Raw genomic sequence first — 18,324 nt, 5'->3', positions numbered from 1 at the left:
ATCATGCTCTGAACTGATATCAAGAGTTGGACAGTTAACTGACTGAGCCACCCAGGTGCCCCTCACTTATTACTTTTAATAGTTTTTTTTGATGGAGTCTTTAGGATATTCTATGTATAGGATGTCCTCTGCAAATAGTGACAATTTGACTTCTTCCTTACCATTTCGATATATTTTATTTCTTGTCTGATTGCTGTGAGTAGGACTTCCATTATTATATTGAATAAAAGTGGTAAGAGTGGACATCCTTGTGGTGTCCCTGATCTAAGAGGTAAAGCTCTTAGTTTTTCACCACTGAGTGTAATGTTAATTGTGTTTGTCATAGATGGCATTTATTAAGTTGAGATTCTCTCTATACTCATTTTGTTGAGAGTTTTTATCATGAATGGATGTTGCATTTTGTCAAATGCTTTTTCTTCATCTGTTGAGATCATGTGATTTTTATTGTTCATTTAGTTGACATAGTGTCATTAATTGATTCCTGGATATTAAACCATCCTTGAATCTCCTTCTTCATCAGGGTGCATGATCCTTTTAATGTATTGTTGAATTCATTTTGTTAACATTTCGTTGAAGAATTTGCATCTATTTCTATCAGGGATATTGGCGTGTAGTTGGATTCTGTTGTTTTTCTAGGGCCTTTGTCTGGTTTTGGTATTAGAGTAATGCTGGCCTTGAATATGTGTTTGGAAGCTTTCCTTCTTCTATTTCCCTCATTCTTTTGGGAATAATTTGAGAAGAATAGGAATCCTCTAAATGTTTGGTAGAATTTGCCCAGGAATCCACGTGTTCCTGGACTTTACTTTGTTCGGAATTTTTGATTACCAATTCAATTTCATACTAGTTACAATCTGTTGACATTGTCTATTTCTTCTTGATGCAATTCTGGAAGATTGTATGTTTCTAGGAATTTATCCGTTTCTTCTAGGTTGTCCCATTTATTGGCATATAATTTTTCATATTTCTGTGGTGTCAGTTGTTACCTCTCCTTTTTAGTTTCTGATTTTACTTACTTGGGTCCCCTTTTTTTCTTTTTTTTAAAAATTTTTTTTTTTCAACGTTTATTTATTTTTGGGACAGAGAGAGACAGAGCATGAATGGGGGAGGGGCAGAGAGAGAGGGAGACACAGAATCGGAAACAGGCTCCAGGCTCCGAGCCATCAGCCCAGAGCCTGACGTGGGGCTCGAACTCACGGACCGCGAGATCGTGACCTGGCTGAAGTCGGACGCTTAACCGACTGCGCCACCCAGGCGCCCCGGGTCCCCTTTTTTTCTTAATGAGTCTGAGTAAAGGCTTATCAATTTTGCTCTCTTTTCAAAGAACCAGCTCTTGGTTTCAGTGATCTTTTCTATTATATTTTTTGTCTCTATTTCATTTATTTCTGCTTTTCATTATTTCCTTCTCCCTACTGGCTTTTGGTTTCCTTTTATTTATTTATTTATTTTAGTTCCTTTTGGTGTAAGGTTAGATTGTTGAGATTTTGTTTGTTTTTAGAGGTAGGCTTCTATCACTGTAAATTTCCCTCTTAAAACTGCTTTTGCTCTCTCCCAAAGATTTTGGGCCAATATGTTTCATTTGTCACCACATATTTTTTTGATCTCCTCTTTGACTTCTTTGTTGACTCATTGGTGGTTTAGTAGCATGTTGTTTAGCTTCCATGTGTTTGTGGATTTTTTTTCCATTTTTTTTTCTTGTAATTGATTTCTAGTTTCATACTGTTGTGGTTGGAAAAGATGCTTGGTATTTTTCAGTTTTCTTAAATTTATTGAGACTTGTTTTGAGGCCTAACATGTGATCTGTCCTGGAGAATGTTCCATTAAGTACTTGAAAAGAATGTGTACTGTACTGTTTTTGGATGGAATGTTGTGTATATATCTGTTAAGTCCATCTGGTATAATATGTTGTTCAAAGCCACTGTTTTCATACTGCCTGTATGATCTATCCACTGTTATAAAAGTCTCCTAATCTTATGTCAGATTTCTGTCAATTTCCTCCTTTAGGTCTGATAATATTTGCTTTATATATGTAGGCGGTTCAATGTTGGGTGCATAGGTATTTAAAATTGTTAAATTTTCTTGTTAGATTGATGTTGGGTATGTAGATACTTAAATTTGTTGGTGCGTAGGTATTTAATAGTATGTCCTTTTGTTGGATTGATCCCTCAATCATTATGTAATGCCTTCCTTTTTCTCTTGTTACAGTCTTTCCTTTTAAAGTCTACTTTGATATAAGTGTGCTACCTGGCTCTTTTTTTCCACTTTCATTTACATGGAATATCTTTTTCCATCCCTTCATTTCAGTCTGTATGTGTCTTTAGGTCTGAAGTGATTGTCTTTTAGGAAACATATAGATGGGCCTTGTTTTTGTTTTTCAGGTGTTTTTTTTTTTAATCCATTCAGTCACCCATTCAGTCTTTAGATTGGAGCCCTTAGACCATTTACCTTTAGAATTAATTATTGATAGATATTTATTGCCATTTTCTTTTGTTTTCTGATGGTTTTTCTAGTAATACTCTATTCCTTTCCTCCTCTTATTCTCTTTCCTTGTGATTTCTTATTTTCTCTAGTGTTATGCTTGGTTTTCTTTTTCGTTTTGTATATGTGTATCTATTACAGGTTTTCCTAAGTATGTAACAGTCTATATTAAGTTGATGGTCACTTAAGTTTGAACACATTCTGAAAGAACTTTTACTATCCCTGCTCCACATTTTGTGTATGTGCACATCTTTTTACAAATTTTTATTTTGTGAATCCCCTTGCCTTTTGTAATATTCTTGTTTCTAATTATAGTCCTTTCTTTTCTACTTAAAGAGGTCTTTTTAACATTTCTTGTAAGGCAGGTGTAATGGTGATGAACTCCTTTACTTTTTTGTCTGGGAAATTCTATTTCTCCTTCAGTTCTGAGTGATAATTTTGCTACACAGAATATTCTTGGTTGCAGGGTTTTTTTTTTTCCTTTTAGCACTTTGAATATGTGATGCCTCTCCCTTCTGGCCTGCAACGTTTTACTGAAAAATCAGCTGACAGCCTTATGAGGTTTTTCTTGTACATAAATATTTGTCTCTTGCTGTTTTTCAAATTCTCTTTGTTTTTAAACTTTGACATTTTGATTATTAGGTGTTGTGATGTTCATGATGTGGAACTCTCTGTGCCTCTTTAAACTGGTATCTGTTTTGTTCCCCACGTTAGGGAGGCTTTCAGCTATTATTTTTTTCAAGTAAGCTTTATGCTGTTTCTCTCTCTTCTTCTTCTGGGATCCCTATAATACTAATGTTTGTTCTCTTGACATGGTCAAAGAGATCCCTTAACCTATCCGCATTTTTTAAAAATTCTTCTTTCCTTTTGTTGTGCAGTTTGGGTGTTTTCCATTACTCTGCCTTCCTGATGGCTGATACCTTCTGCATCCTCTGATCTACCGTTGATTTCCTCTAGTGTATTTTTCATCTCAGTTATTTTATTCTGAAACTCTGATTGGTCCTTTTTTATATTTCTCTTTGTTGAAGCTCTCACTAAGTTCCTTCACTGTCATCTCCTTACTTTGCTTGACTTTCTATGTTTGTTTTTGTGAATTAGGTATAACAGCTACTCTTCTAACCTAGAAGGAATGTTGTGTATTGTTATCCCCTGTGTAGACTGTGTGTGCCTGGTGTCGTTGGCTGACTAGAGCTGATGTGTGCATATTCTGAGGCGTTACTGAAACTTTCTGCACAGGGGATGCCCTGGCAGGACACCTGAAGCTGAAGTGGGTGCAAGCCATGGGGTCTCAGGGCTCTCCACACAGAGATCACCCTGGTTCAGGCTCTACTTCTCATTTTAATTCTCTTGCTATGTCTACACCATCCACAGTATTGAATTCATAAAAGTCATCATTAGGGTTGGAAATCACCTTCTTTCAAATTCTTTTTAATGTTGTTATTTTGACCTCTTCCCATGAAACACCAATATTCTTTTTTTTAATGTATGTTTATTTATTTTGAGAGAGAGAGTGTATGCAGGGGAGGGGCAGAGAGAGGGAGAATCCCAAGCAGGTTCCATGCCGTGAGTGCAGAGCCCAACATGGGGCCTGAACCCACAAACTGTGAGATCATGACCTGAGCTGAAATCAGGAGTTGAATGCTTAACCAGTTGAGCCACCCAGGTGCCCCAAACCATCAAGATTCTTAATGGTGACAAGGGTGCTGTTGTCATGCATGGGCATAGTTGACTTACCTCTCTTCCTACCCTACAGTCCTCAGGCCCATGTTCCCTGCTTGGCTGCCTACCAGAGAACAACAAACTATGGAAATGCTCATTCTCTGTTTACTTCCTCAGTGAGCATGACCAAGAATTATGAGAAAATAACTTTAGTGGAGTCATTCATGCCAAGTCATAAATGACTGGTCGGTTTAGACCTCCAAGAAAAAAATTCAAATTCTTAAAGATTTTTTCATCCAGGTGAATCTTTAGTTGTAAAAGGGTTGTGGGGAAGGACATTATTCAGAAGAGTAATATAGATAACCTGAGTGTGGAAGCTCTGAAAAAACTTAGCACAGCGGGAGAGTAAGCAGCAAAGGTCCTTAGGCACCGCACCTGCTGCAGTGGATCATGAAATGAGTCATGGAATAGGATCCTGGGTGGCAGGTGCTAACCTTGCCCTGCACATCCTCTGCTTGTAGAGCAAGTGACATCGAAGGGTATGTCCAGTCTGTGTTACTGTCCCTAGAAGAGAATCCAGCAGAGTTACATGAACCATTTCAGGGGCAGCAGTTGTGGAGGGGGTGCAGTGAGTTCAGCTCCAAAAGTGCCAAATGCCACATCCTGTTTGGAGAAAGAAAGGAAGTTACCTCAGAAGATGGACCTGGTACCTTTCATCTCTCCTCCCTGTTGCCTCTTCTCCCATCTGGGACCAAGGCACTTCCATTCTAAAGGCAGAGTTGGGCTATGTATATACTAGACCTTGGGCTTCATCTGGCTTCATCTAGAAGAACACAAAGGCCACGTTGACCTTGTAGGAGGTCCACAGTTCAGTCATCTCGCCTGTGGGGGTCACCAATAGACGAGCCAATGGCCTTTTTAGGTAATCAGGGAAGTCATAGGACTTTGTTCCTACGGGAGAGATGTATTGTGATTCAGAGAGAAAAGCTAAATATTTAAAGATAACTTGCTTTTGAGCTAAAGTTGATTGAGAAAACAGTTTGCAAGGCAAAAGTTGTATTCATTTGGTAGAGTATCAAAAATTCACACTGTACTCGGTAGCTTTGTAACAAATGGTCTTCGTCTGTAAAGAAAATATATAAAGCAGCCATTCACAGAAGAAATAACAAGGTCCCATAATTATGGATCCCATTTTTATGACCTGCTATGCGTCACAGCCCTCAGTCACCTTTTGACATGTCAGTTTTGACATTTTTAACATGTCAGTTTTACATGATTATTTTTCAATGGTTCAGTCAAGCTGGAACGTTGTACCCGTTACCTGATATATAGGCAACTTGTGGCTATTTATTACAGCTGATGTTACTAAACCATACTAATCTTCCTTCATAGTACCACACACTCACCTGTCTTATTTTTCAAGTTAACTTATCCCATTCATTGAGTGGCTGCAAAGGCTTGGTTGTCCAAACGACTGGAAGGAGGTGGAGTTAGCAGGAAAGGAGCATGATTTTAAGCGTGATACAGCTAAATGCAACTTGGTAACAGTGTCTCACTTATAAACAGAAAAAATGCAACATCCCAAAGCGTGTATATTGTTTTCTAGTGTTAATGACTTCATCATTTGATGGATATTTAGTGAGCATTAGCATAAAATCATTAGCACACACAAAAAATCTGATAATGAGAAGGAACTAGGTGTTAAGCTGCATCCAAAGTTCAGATCTTGTGAATATACATTTTGTAAAATGACTCTGTCCATAATTGAGGAGCATTGGAAGAGATTTTTAGGATGGTTTTTTAGAAATCCTGGGCTTAAATTCCGATTATTTTTATACTACAGAAAAATTTTATAACCCATCTGAAATTTAAATAGATTATGTTAGCTTTATAAAAATTTTTTTGTTACGGCTTTTTGTCTTTCTGCATTTCTGCAAATGGTCAAAATGGGAACAGCTGAGTGGAGGTGTAGATGTCCTGGGTAAAAAGTGCATCCCTTGGGTATCTCCTTGCTCTCAGGTTCAGCCATTCTATAAGTGTCTGAATGTAATGGAGCATTTATAGTATTACCATTTGATGTACATCTTTCATCTGTTTATATTATCAGTGTAACTTCTTGATTTCTTGAGTCCTCAGAGCTTTTTGATTAAATTGTTTGGCTGGAAATGTGGCTAATACCATATTTAAAATTTCTTTCTCTTGTTTTACCAAACTTTTTGAACAACTTTAGATTCACAAGGTTCATCGTGATTCAGGAGACAATTCTCAGACAGGTGAGAATACTTCAATTTCACTCCACTGGCATTTGTGGGTTCAAGTCTGTAAATTACTCTGAAGAAATGTAGTTTGACACTCACCACCCCAGAATGTGGATTACTAAAATCTGAGTGTGGATATTGGAAGGCTGGAGAGCCAGCATAAAAGCAGAATCCCTTCAAAAGTTTGAAATCTTCATTCATGGCAACCTTTTCTACTGAATGCCTTTATCATGCTGGTTTTATTTTACTGGCTGGAGACCATATAGAGCAGATACACCTTAAAAAGAGAGTGGCCAGAAGTCCAGGAGAGAGACACTGTTGTTACACCCTGGTCAGGCTACCCGTTCTTCGTAGCTGTTGTTGTCTGTCTAATTAGAAAGTGTGGGTTGGCCTGTCATGGAAGTCCAGAGCACTGAGGTCCCATTTCAGTCCCCACTCCCTTGCTTTATACCTTGGGCAGTACTCTGTCTGACCCTTGGATTCCTCAACCCTCAAATGAGGAAATGACTAGATGACTTCTATATTTGAAAGGTCTGGATTTCTCTGATCATTAGAGGCAAAATTCAGTCTATCAGAAATTTAAACTTCTTATTCGTGTACACACACACGATATTCTTTCCTCTGTTAGTGGTTTCCCCAACCATTAGTGCATAAAGTTAGACCCTGGGCTACCTATTTAGTCCCTCTCCTTGACTCTAGGATGGACCATATTTTAACATACTCAGACTCAAGTTCATCTTCCTGAGCTTTAGTTTCTTCGCTTGTAAGATGAATTAACAATGTGCATCTCATTGTTATGAAAAATAAAGGAGAAAGTGTATGTAATATGTGACTGTACCTGCCGTTTAACTCTTGGATATCCTCCTTCCCTTCCTCTGCCCTTGCCCCTCCCTCCCTCCCTCCCTCTATGTCTCTGTCTCTGCCTCTGCCTCTCTCTCTTTATGTTTATCTCTTGTAAGAGTATTATTTTAATGAACTTATTAGGCGCCAAAAAATGTTGCAAGCATTTTCATATCCTTTACTGTGCCCAGCATTGCCTTGCACATATTAGGGTCAACAAATGCTCCCAAAACATTGATAAATTGAAACTATCCCATCTTACAAAACATAGGTTCCACTGTTTGACGTGCTCTTTGACTTGGAACTACCTACATAATCTCTCCAAGTTCAATTTTTCTCACTGGTAAAATGAAGATTGTACTATGTACTTGCAGAATTGTTATAATGATCACATAAGATAATTTACATTTAAAGTAAATATGGAAGCACAATGTCTGGTGCAGAGTAGGTGCTCAGTAAATGTTCGCTATTTTTTTTAATTATTGACACTATATCCCCTTTTGCCATTGAATAAAGATATTTAAATTTCCTTTATCTTTGTTTTCTTTGGTCTGTAAATTCATTCCAAAGCATCTCTTGGGAGAATGAATAATGAATTATTCGACTTAAATGGCCTTTATTGAAGAATAATTTCTCCAAACTTTTAGTAATTTCTGTTGCTACATTCTCTTAATTTCAGCTGAGATAATATCAGGAAGAACAAGAATTATATATCTTGGAGTAATTTCTAGTGAACGATTTAGTATTCAGCTAGCCAGGCATGGTCACAGTCATGAGACTAACTTCCCTACTTTGGTTTTATTTAGAAACTACATTTTCAGGAATGAGGTTTTTTTAATTTGGAATTTAATCTTTTTAAAAAAAATTTTTAGTGTTTATTTTTTGAGAGAGACAGCATGAGCAGCGGAGGGGCAAAGAGAGGAGACACAGAATCCAAAGCAGGCTCCAGGCTCTGAGCCCTCAGCACTGAGCCCAACATAGGGTTCGAACTCACGAACCATGAGATCTTGACCTGAGCCGAAGTTGGACGCTCAACCCCACTGAGGCACCCAGGCACCCCAGTCTTGAATTTAATCTTAAATCTTTATTCAGTTAGATTTAATTTATTATGTGGTAAAGGCTAGGAATGTATATGATTATTAAGTCCCTGAAGAGGCTAAAAAGGAATGTTTTGTGAGTCACCACTGTTAGTTTTTCAGGGTTTGAAAGATGCCATATGATCCTAACAATGTCATTTAAAGTACCACTACTTATAGGTGTCTTTACAAATACTGAAACTCCTATCCACGGCCAGGAAAATTATTAAGGCAGAATCCACAAGACAAGGCTGTATGGTTAAGGTGTTTAGATCAACTTCATAATAATTCTGCTTTTGTCTTTAGCTGTATAAATATAATTCAAGTTTAGTTGATGATTTAACTTTTTTAATTGAATCAGAATTTTTAGGACTCTAAAATAGTTAAAAAGCTGATCCAGAAAAAAAGTGAAAACAGACAAGAGAACAATATTATAACCTGATCCCACGTATGCCTAGAAAGAAGGTATATTTGCAAATGACCAGATGTAATTAATACCACTAGCCAGTACAAACTACATACTTCCTGTGTAGCAGGCACTGTGTTAAGTGCTTTGCATGGATTAACTCATTTATATCACACAGCAACTTAAGAATGAGATGCTGTAACCATCCCCACTTCATAGATGGAGATGTTGAAATACAGAGAAGTTAACACTGCCAGGGTTATACAGCTAGTAGATGATGGCATTTTGGAGACTTGAATTTTGGCAAGTTACTCTGGAACTGGTTCTATTATCTACTGCTCTCTCTTGTGCCTTTTTTGGTGTTAATAGACAATTATTTTCATATTATTTATTTATTTTGAGACAGAGATTGAGAGTGGAGGAGGAGCAGGAGGAGAGGTTAGAGAGACAGAATCCCAAGCAGGCTCCACACTGTCAGTGCAGAGCCTGATGTGGGGCTCACACTCATGACCTGCAAGATCATGACCTGAGCCGAAATCAAGAGTTGGACACCTAGAACTGACTGAGCCCCCAGGCCCACCATTAATAGACACTTCTTCAAAGAGCGTTATTGCACCTTTTTCTTCTTTCTTGGAATATGAACATTTACTGATGTATAAGAAATGTATTCTTCCTGCTGGAACCTGCGTGTGTGCCTCCTGTCTTGGCACAGTGGGGAACAATTCTGTGTTATGATTAAGTTTCTTTCCTTGCTACTGGGTTACTCCCACAAGAAGCCAATGCCCTGAAAATGCATGTTTCTGAAGGTAATTCTACTGCCCTGACATTTTTATCTCTTTGTCCTCACTCCATGCTTCAATATTTCATTAATGTGACAGCACATTTTGAGGGTTAAAGTCAGCAAAGACTAGTGCAGAACTGAAGTGCTTTATTCCCCTTAGAAAATAGGGACAAAAGTGAGTTGTGGAAATAGTTGGGATTATAAACCTGCCTTTTCTTCCCTTCCTTCCTGGGATTTTCACTATGCCTCATTTGATGAAATCACATCCTAAGGAGAACCTAGAAGACCATCTGGTGGACTGACCTTTCAGAGGGGCCTAAAATTAGTCCATAGTAGTTTCTCAAATAAATTCAAGTTTCTTTGTATTTCACTGGTATTTTACTTCTGCAAATATCTCTGTAACAGCCTTCCTGACCCAGTTACATTTACTGTCCTTCAGGTTGAAATGAACCCCCCCCCCCAAATTTCACCCAAGTTTTAATACTTATTTTTAAAAAAGATATTTTATTAATGGAACTAAAGAACTCTTGATAAAAAGCCTATTACCATTACATAACGGCCGTAAGAGTATCATTTTGCAATTAATATGATTGATAATTCTGTGTTGTTGATGAGTTGAAGAGAAAGTGGTTTGCTGTTTCTTGAAAGTATTTTATAGTGCTTAAAAAGGAACCTTGTTTTCATTGGCTAATGAGGGGGAAATGTGTCTAAACTTCACCTGTAAATAAGCTGAAAACTCACCTTCCATTATTAACTTGAAATCCTTAGAGTCTCATTCATTTAGATACAAGAACAGGAGGAAAGAGTCCATTGATGTGAAATCGATATCATCTCGAGGCAGTGATGGTAAGAAGTTTTTCAGATTTCTTGGCCTTTTTAAAGTATAGAAGATGACAGAGGAATATACTCAAGAATTTGTCAGCATATAAACAAAACCCCAAGCAGCAGAGTTTTGATGCAGCTTGCGTTTTTACTCCGTAAACTGAAAAATTTTTAGCACTTCTTACTTTTTTACTTTTTATAGTGTCTTCTCTTTGAAATGACTCCACACTTGTTCCATGATGGCCTAAATTGTGTTGAGCCATATAACCACCAGAGCAGCTCAGAGTTTTAATAGCCAGGTCATTTTTTTAATATAATAGCTAGATCATTCTTAAGTGGGAGTGGGAGAAAAGGAACTGCGGAGTCCTGACTTCCCAACTTCAACACTTCCCAGTTTTCAGTGTACCTGTTACACACCCTTACCTTTAATAAAATGTCATAGAAATACTGTGGGACATAATTTAGCACAACAGTTCTGCTCTGCTAAACATAATTTAACCAAAACATTATTTGAGTTCAAGCACGCCTTAAAGAGGAATCATTTGGATTTGCAGGGAGGGGGGAAAGTCCAAGATGACTTTGACATTTCATTCCTAGGTACCTGGGAAAATATGAGTAATATTTTCAGAAATAGGAGTCTCCATGTATGGCCATGTGGGGGGTTGAGGAGAAAATGATTATTTTTATTTTAATGAAGATGCCAAGGAAGCTAAAATACAAGACTAGTACTGCGGGCTAGAGGTGTGGATTTGGGAGCCCTAGGGGTGATAGATGATGCTTTGAGCAGAGGAACATCTGTAAGGGGTGTGTGGGGCGGGGAGGGAGAGAGGGAGGTGGGGAAGAGAGAGAGAAGAGAAAAGAAAAGAAGGTCTAGGTTCTAGATTTGAAGGCATTCTTTCAGTTAGAGGAGAGGCAGGAGAAATAGGGCCAAGGAAGAGCACAAGAGAACTGGGGGTGAGCCACGAACAAGAGGGTAGCAAGAGAAGGGAGATGGCCAGCAGTATTATATGCTGCAGAGATCAGTGAGCTTAAGCACTGAGAACAGATCAGTGGATTTCACTCATCCATTCTAGGGGCATGAGGAGGGGTGGTGAGTGACTGTGATAGAAAGGAGAGAAGTAGGATGGTAACTTAAGGGAATAAACTGGAAGGGCAAGTGAAGGACTTTTCAATCCTATGGGTCACAATGGGAAACCTGATTATGAGGGAAGTGGATAAACTAGGAAGGACTGAAGACTTTAGAGACAAGATGAATAATTCATAGAGGAAAGAGGATAAATCATAGGGTATGCAAAGGATAGGGGCCAAAAATGTAAAACAAAATTAACTGCAATATTTTCAGATGTAAATAGAACATTTTAGATGGACAGGATAATGGATGAGAGAATTTGAACTAGATTAGCTCAGTTTTCAGTGTAAAGTTTGAGAGGGGACCATCATCTCTCCAGAACATGGAGAAGTAGAGGTTGTAAGTACAGAAGAAGGCTGTAATGATGGCTGAGCAGCAGGTAAGCTTTCTTGATATTCGCTAGATTAAGTTATCCCATTTGTAACATGAGGATTTTATCCCTCCTTCCTGCCTCACAGGCAATGGTAGGATGAGCTGATGGGATCAGAGCTCTTACTGATTTATTTATTTTTAGGTTTATAATTATTTTTTAAAATTTTTATATTTTATTTAAATCTCAGTTAGTTAACATATAGTGATGATGATTTCAGGAGTAAAATTTAGTGATTCATCACTTAAATATAACAGGGCTTTTAGGGTACTTTCTCCCTTTGGAATTTTTACCTACATGTAAGCATTACATGTTCAAAACAAACAAACAAACAAACAAAAAACAATGGAGAAGATGGCTGAGTAGCACGAACCTTACCTTATCCCATGGATACAGCTAGATAAAATCCACATCAGTATAAATAACTCAGAAAATAACATGAAGACTGGCAAAACAAACTTCACAGCTAAATGTAGAGAAGAGGCCACAGAGCGGAGACTAGAAAGAATAGAAACATGTTTGGGAGCTAACAGACCCATGGGAGGGAGGGATGGCAGACTTGGAGAGAGGAGAGAAATAGAGCCTCATGCCAGGCACCCCAGGCACAGGGAATCCCCATAACATTTAGCTTTGAAAGCGAGACGGGGGAAATTTCATGAACTCTTACAATTAGCAGGCTTAACATCTGAACTTTAAAAATCAGTCGGCTCTGAGAGAGCCAGAAGGATGAGAGGAAACGGAATCTCTGCCCTTACAGAAATAGAACAACAGACAGCCCCTCAGAAATACAGCATAGAAACCACATCTTGAATAATGCCTGGAGTATACCGGAGGGAGGGTTGTTTAGTAACCGCAGAGAGTGTGCTGGAGGGGCAAGGATTGACCATTGGAAGACTTCTCCAGAAGCAAAAGAGCTGGAAAGCCACCATTTTCCTCTCCCACCCCCACAGCCTAGATACATGGATACCTGCTGGAACCACCTTAGTGCTCACATTCAATACCTAACTTGTTAACAGTGCATCCCACGCTTGAGTTTTCTTGCAAACTCACCCTCTCCAGCCAGGCTCCGCCTGTAGGTCTCTTCACACAGCAGACCCACACAAACCCTGCTAACACAGTGTGACCCACCCTCATGCTTTCCTCTGGACCTGCTCCCTCCCAATAGACCCTTGGCCAGAGCACATCCAAAGCAGTGCCACAAGTATGTCATGTGCAAGCAGCCCCAGTAGGACCAGCACCCTCCAAAGTGACTCCTGACTTGGGTAGAGGTGAAGATAACCACACCCACCAGTCCAAGTACAGCCAGGCACATTGCTAGGGGCAGAGATCTGGTCCAACTGCAGGCCTTGCCTGCCAACAAAAGCTTCACAAGGGACAATACAGGGAAAGTGCCCTGAAATTCACTGATACTGCTTCTCTGCAAAATGCATGGACTGACCCAAACCCGAGGTGGTCCCAGACTGGCCTACTAACAACACAGGGACCAAACAAACCCTGACCACAACAGGAAAAGAGAGCCATTGCAGTCGACTGGGCCAAAGGAAAAAGCAGTTCAATCATAACAGCAGGGTGCACACAAAAAATAGGAGACATTCCTCAAGTGCCAGGTTCTGGTGAACAGAGGACAGTGCACTGCAGGGCACTACAGTACCTCTTCTTCACAAGACTACTACTTTCAAGAGCAGGAGTTGTAGGTGACTTCCATAACACACAGAAACAGAGAGTTAGACAAGATGAGAGACAGGGAAATATGTCCCAAATGAATGAACAAGATAAAATCACAGCACCAGATTTAAGCAAAACAGAGAAAAGAAATATTACTGATAGGGAATTTACAGTAATGATCATAAAGATATCCACTGGACTTGAGACAAGAGTGGAAGATCTCAGTGAGACTCAACAAAAAGAAACCATAAAACTGCAGATGAGGAACTCAGTAACTGGAATTCAAAATACACAAGGTGGAATAAATAGTAGACTAGAGGAAGCAGAAGAACCAGAGATTTGGAGAACAGAGTAATGGAAAGCAACCAAGCTGAATAGGAGAGAAAAATAATAATTAAAAATGAAAATAAGACTTGGGGAATTATCAAGAACAATAACATTCACATTATAGGGATCCCAGAAAGAGAAGAGAGGGAAGGAAGCAGAAAATGATTCTGAAACAATAATAGCTGAAGACTTCCTGAAGTAGGGTCAGGGAACAGAAATCCAGGTTCAAGAGGCACAGAGAGCACCTAACAAAATCAACCCAAGGAGGTTGACACCAAGATGGATAGTAAATTGTAAATATTTATGCATCCAACATGGGAACACCCAAATACCATAACGCAGTTAATAACAAACCTGAAGGAACTAAACGATAGTAATACAATACTAGGGGACTGTAGCATGCCACTTACGTCAGTGGACAGATCATCCAAACAGAAAATCTACAAGGAAACAATGGCTTTGGATGACACACTGGACCAGATTAATCTAGAGATGTATTCAGAACATTCCATCCAAAACTAGCAGAATACACATTCTTTTCAAGTGTAGATGGATCATCTCCAGAATAGATCATAAATTAAGCCACGAAACAAATCTCAACAGATTCAAGAAGATCAGAGTCATACTATGCATCTTTTCCAACCACAACACCATGAAACTGGAAATCAACCACATGAAAAAAGCTGGAAAGAACACAAATACACAAGGTTAAATAACATGCTACTAAACAATGAATAGGTCCATTAAGAAATTGAAGAGTAAGTAAAAAAATGCATGGAGGCAAATGAAAACACAATAGTCCAAAATCTTTAGGGTACACCAAAAGCAGTTTTAAGAAGGAAGTTATAGCAATACAGGCCTACCTCAACAAACAAACAAAAATCTCAAACAGCCTAACCTTACACCTGAAGAGCTAGAAAAAAGAACAAATCAAACCCAAAACCAGTAGAAGGAAGCAAATAATAGAGCAGAAATAAATGAAATGAAAACAAAACAAAAACAATGATACTGGGAGATGGCTCTTTGAGTAGATCAACAAAATTGGCAAACCTCTAGGCAGACTCATAAAATTAAAAAAAAGAATCAGAAATGAAAGAGGAGAAATAACAACCAACACAAGAGAAATACAATAGGAATAGACTCAAAACTATATGCTGCCAAACTGGACAGCCTAGAAGAAATGAATTTCTAGAAACACAGAACCTTCCAAAACCAAATCAGAAGAACATAGAAAATTTGAACAGGACAGTTACCAGCAAGGAAATTGAATCAGTAATCAAAAACTCCCACCAAATGTCCAAGACCAGACAGCTTCACAGTTGAATCCTACCAAACATTTAAAGAAGAATTAATACCTTTTCTTCTCAAACTATTCCAGAAAAATCAAAGAGGAAGGAAAGCTTCCAGATTCATTCTATGAGGTCAGCATTACCCCGATATCAAAAGCATATACATACAACACAGAGAAATAAAAGGCATCCAAATTGGCCAGGAGGAGGTCAAACTTTCACTCTTGGCAGATGACATGATACTCTATATGGAAAGCCCAAAAGATTCCACCAAAAAACTGCTAGAATTGATTCATGAATTCAGCAAAGTTGCAAGATATAAAATCATTGCACAGAAATCGGTTGCATTCTTATACACCTACAATGAAGTGACAGAAAGATAAATCAAGGAATCGATCCCACTTACAGTCGCACAAAAAAACATAAAATACCTAAGAATAAATCTAACCAAAGAGGTGAAAAATGTATGCACTGAAAACTATAGAAAGCTTATGAAAGAAATTGAAGATACAAAAAAATCGAAAAAGATTCCATGCTCCTGGATAGGAAGAACAAATATTGTTAAAATGTCAATACTACCCAAAGCAATCTACATATTCAATGCAATGCCTATCAAAATAACACCAGCATTCTTCACAGAGCTAGAACAAACAATCCTAAAATTGGCATGGAACCAGAAAAAAACCCAAATAGCCAAAGCGATCTTGAAAAAGAAAAAGCAGGAGGCGTCACAATCCCAGACTTCAAACTATACTACAAAGCTGTAATCATCAAGACAGTATGATATTGGTACAAAAACAGACACTCGGATCCATGGAACAGAATAGAGAACCCAGAAATGGACCCACAAACGTGTGGCCAACTCACCTTTGACAAAGCAGGAAAGAATATCCAATGGAATAAAGATGGTCTCTTCAGCAAGTGGTGCTCGGAAAACTGGACAGCGACATGCAAAAGAATGAACCTGGACCACTTTCTTACACCAAACACAAAAGTAAACTCAAAATGGATGAAAGACCCCAACGTAAGACAGGAAGCCATCAAAATCCTCGAGGAGAAAACAGGCAAAAACCTCTCTGATCTTGGCCACAGCAACTTCTTCAACACGTCTCTGGAGGCAACAGAAACAAAAGCAAAAATGAACTATTGGGACCTCATCAAAATAAAAAGCTTCTGCACAGCAAAGGAAACAATCAGCAAAAGTAAAAGGCAACCGACAGAATGGGAGAAGATATTTGCAAATGACGTATCAGATAAAGGGTTAGTATCCAAAATCTATAAAGAACTTATCAAACTCAACACCCAAAAAACAAATAATCCAGTGAAGAAATGGGCAAAAGACATGAATAGACACTTCTCCAAAGAAGACATCCAGGTGGCCAACTGACACATGAAAAAATGCTCAACATCACTCATCATCAGGGAAATACAACCAACTGAGGGTTACTGGAGGGGCTGTGGGAGGGGGGATGGGCTAAATGGGTAAGAGACACTAAGCAATCTACTCCTGAAATCATTGTTGCACTATATGCTAATTTGGATGTAAATTTTAAATAATATTTTAAAAATCATATACAGGCACTACAAAAAAAGGGAACTACAGGCCTATGTGTCTAATGAACTTAAATGCAAAAATCCACAACAAATTGTTAATAAACTGAATCTAACAATACATTAAAAAACCATTGACCACAATCATGTGAGACATATTACTGGGATACAAGGGAGGTTCAGAATTTGTAAGTCAGTCAATGTGATACATCAAGAAGAGAAAGGATAAAAATCATATCGTTTCGATACATGTAGAAAATGCATTTGACAAAGTATAAACTCCATTTATACTAACCCTCCACAAAGTTTAGAGGGAACATAACGTAATAAAGCCCATATAAAAACCCCACAGGTAACATAATGCAAAAAAATTAAGAGTTTTTCCTCTAAAATCAGGAATGAGACAAGGATGTCCACTCTCATCACTTTGATTCAACACAGTACTGGAAGTACTAGCCACAGCAATAAAACAAGAAAAAGGAATAAAAGGTATCCAAATTGGTAAGGAAGAATAAAACTTCTACTATTTGCAGATGGCATGATACTATATATAAAAAATCCCAAAGACTCCACCCCAAAACTACTAGAACTGATAAATGAATTCTTTAAAATCACAAGATACAAAATCAATGTACATAAATCTTTTGCATTTCTCTACACTACTAATGTAGTAGCAGAAAGAGAAATTAGGAAAACAATTCCATTTACAATTGCACCAAAAATACAAAGTACCTAGAATGAACTTAACCAAGGAGGCGAAAGATTTGTACTATGAAACTAAAACACTGATGAAAGAAATTAAAGATGACACAAATGAATGGAAAGATATTCCATGCTCATGGATTGGGAGAACAAATACTGTTAAAATGTCTATACTACCCAAAGTAATATACAGATTTAATACAATCCCTGTCATAATACCAGCCACATTTTTCACAGAACTAGACTAAATTATCCTAAAGTTTGTATGGAACTACAAAAGACCCCGAATGGCCAAAGCAGTCTTGAAAAAGAAAAAAGTAGAAATATCACAATCCCAGATTTCAGGATATAATACAAAGCTGTAGTAATCAAGACAGTATAGTAATGGCACAAAATAGATACATAGATCAGTGGTAGAGAATAGAGCCCAGGAATAAACCCACAATTATATGGCCCGTTAATCTTTGACAAAGGAGGGAAGAATATGCAATGGGGAAACATAATCTCTTCAACGAATAGTGTTGAGGGAACTGGAAAGCTGCCTGCAAAAGAATGAAACTGGACCACTTTCTTACACCATTCACACAAATACATTCAAAATGGATTAAACACCTAAATGTGAGACATGAACCATAAAAATCCTGGAAGAGAGCAGAGGCAGTAATTTCTCTGACATTGGCTGTAGCAACATTTTTCTAGATATGTCTCCTGAGACAAGGGAAACAAAAATAAACTATTGGGACTACACCAACATAAAAAGCTTTCACAAAGTAAAAAATAAGAAAACTAAAAAACAAGTGAATGGGAAAATATATTTGCAAATACACATAGCCAATAAAGGGTTGTATCCAAAATATATAAAGAATTTACACAACTCAACAACAAAAACAATCAGATTGAAAATAGGCAGAAGACATGAAGACATTTTTCCAAAGAACACATACAGATGGCCAAAAGATACTCAACAGTCCTCA

At 38.1% G+C, this 18,324-nt stretch overlaps 1 protein-coding gene across 7 annotated transcripts in view; it reads left to right on the top strand.

The window, feature by feature from the left end:
- PDE8B (phosphodiesterase 8B) overlaps positions 1 to 18,324 on the top strand; it is a 269,542-nt gene that overhangs the window by 231,297 nt on the left and 19,921 nt on the right. For all 7 annotated transcript variants that reach the window (XM_086698309.1, XM_086698302.1, XM_025924844.2 and 4 more), the window contains 2 exons: positions 6,365 to 6,407; positions 10,264 to 10,341. In XM_086698309.1, coding sequence (XP_086554435.1) covers positions 6,365 to 6,407; positions 10,264 to 10,341 — 121 coding nt within the window. The remainder of the gene's footprint in view (positions 1 to 6,364; positions 6,408 to 10,263; positions 10,342 to 18,324) is intronic.

This window comes from Puma concolor, chromosome A1 (assembly GCF_028749965.1).
Source record: "Puma concolor isolate L17-30 chromosome A1, mPumCon1.1.hap2, whole genome shotgun sequence".
Classification (NCBI taxonomy): domain Eukaryota; kingdom Metazoa; phylum Chordata; class Mammalia; order Carnivora; family Felidae; genus Puma; species Puma concolor.
Note: the sequence above shows the minus strand (reverse complement) of the source record. Positions and strands in the feature narration are given on the sequence as shown.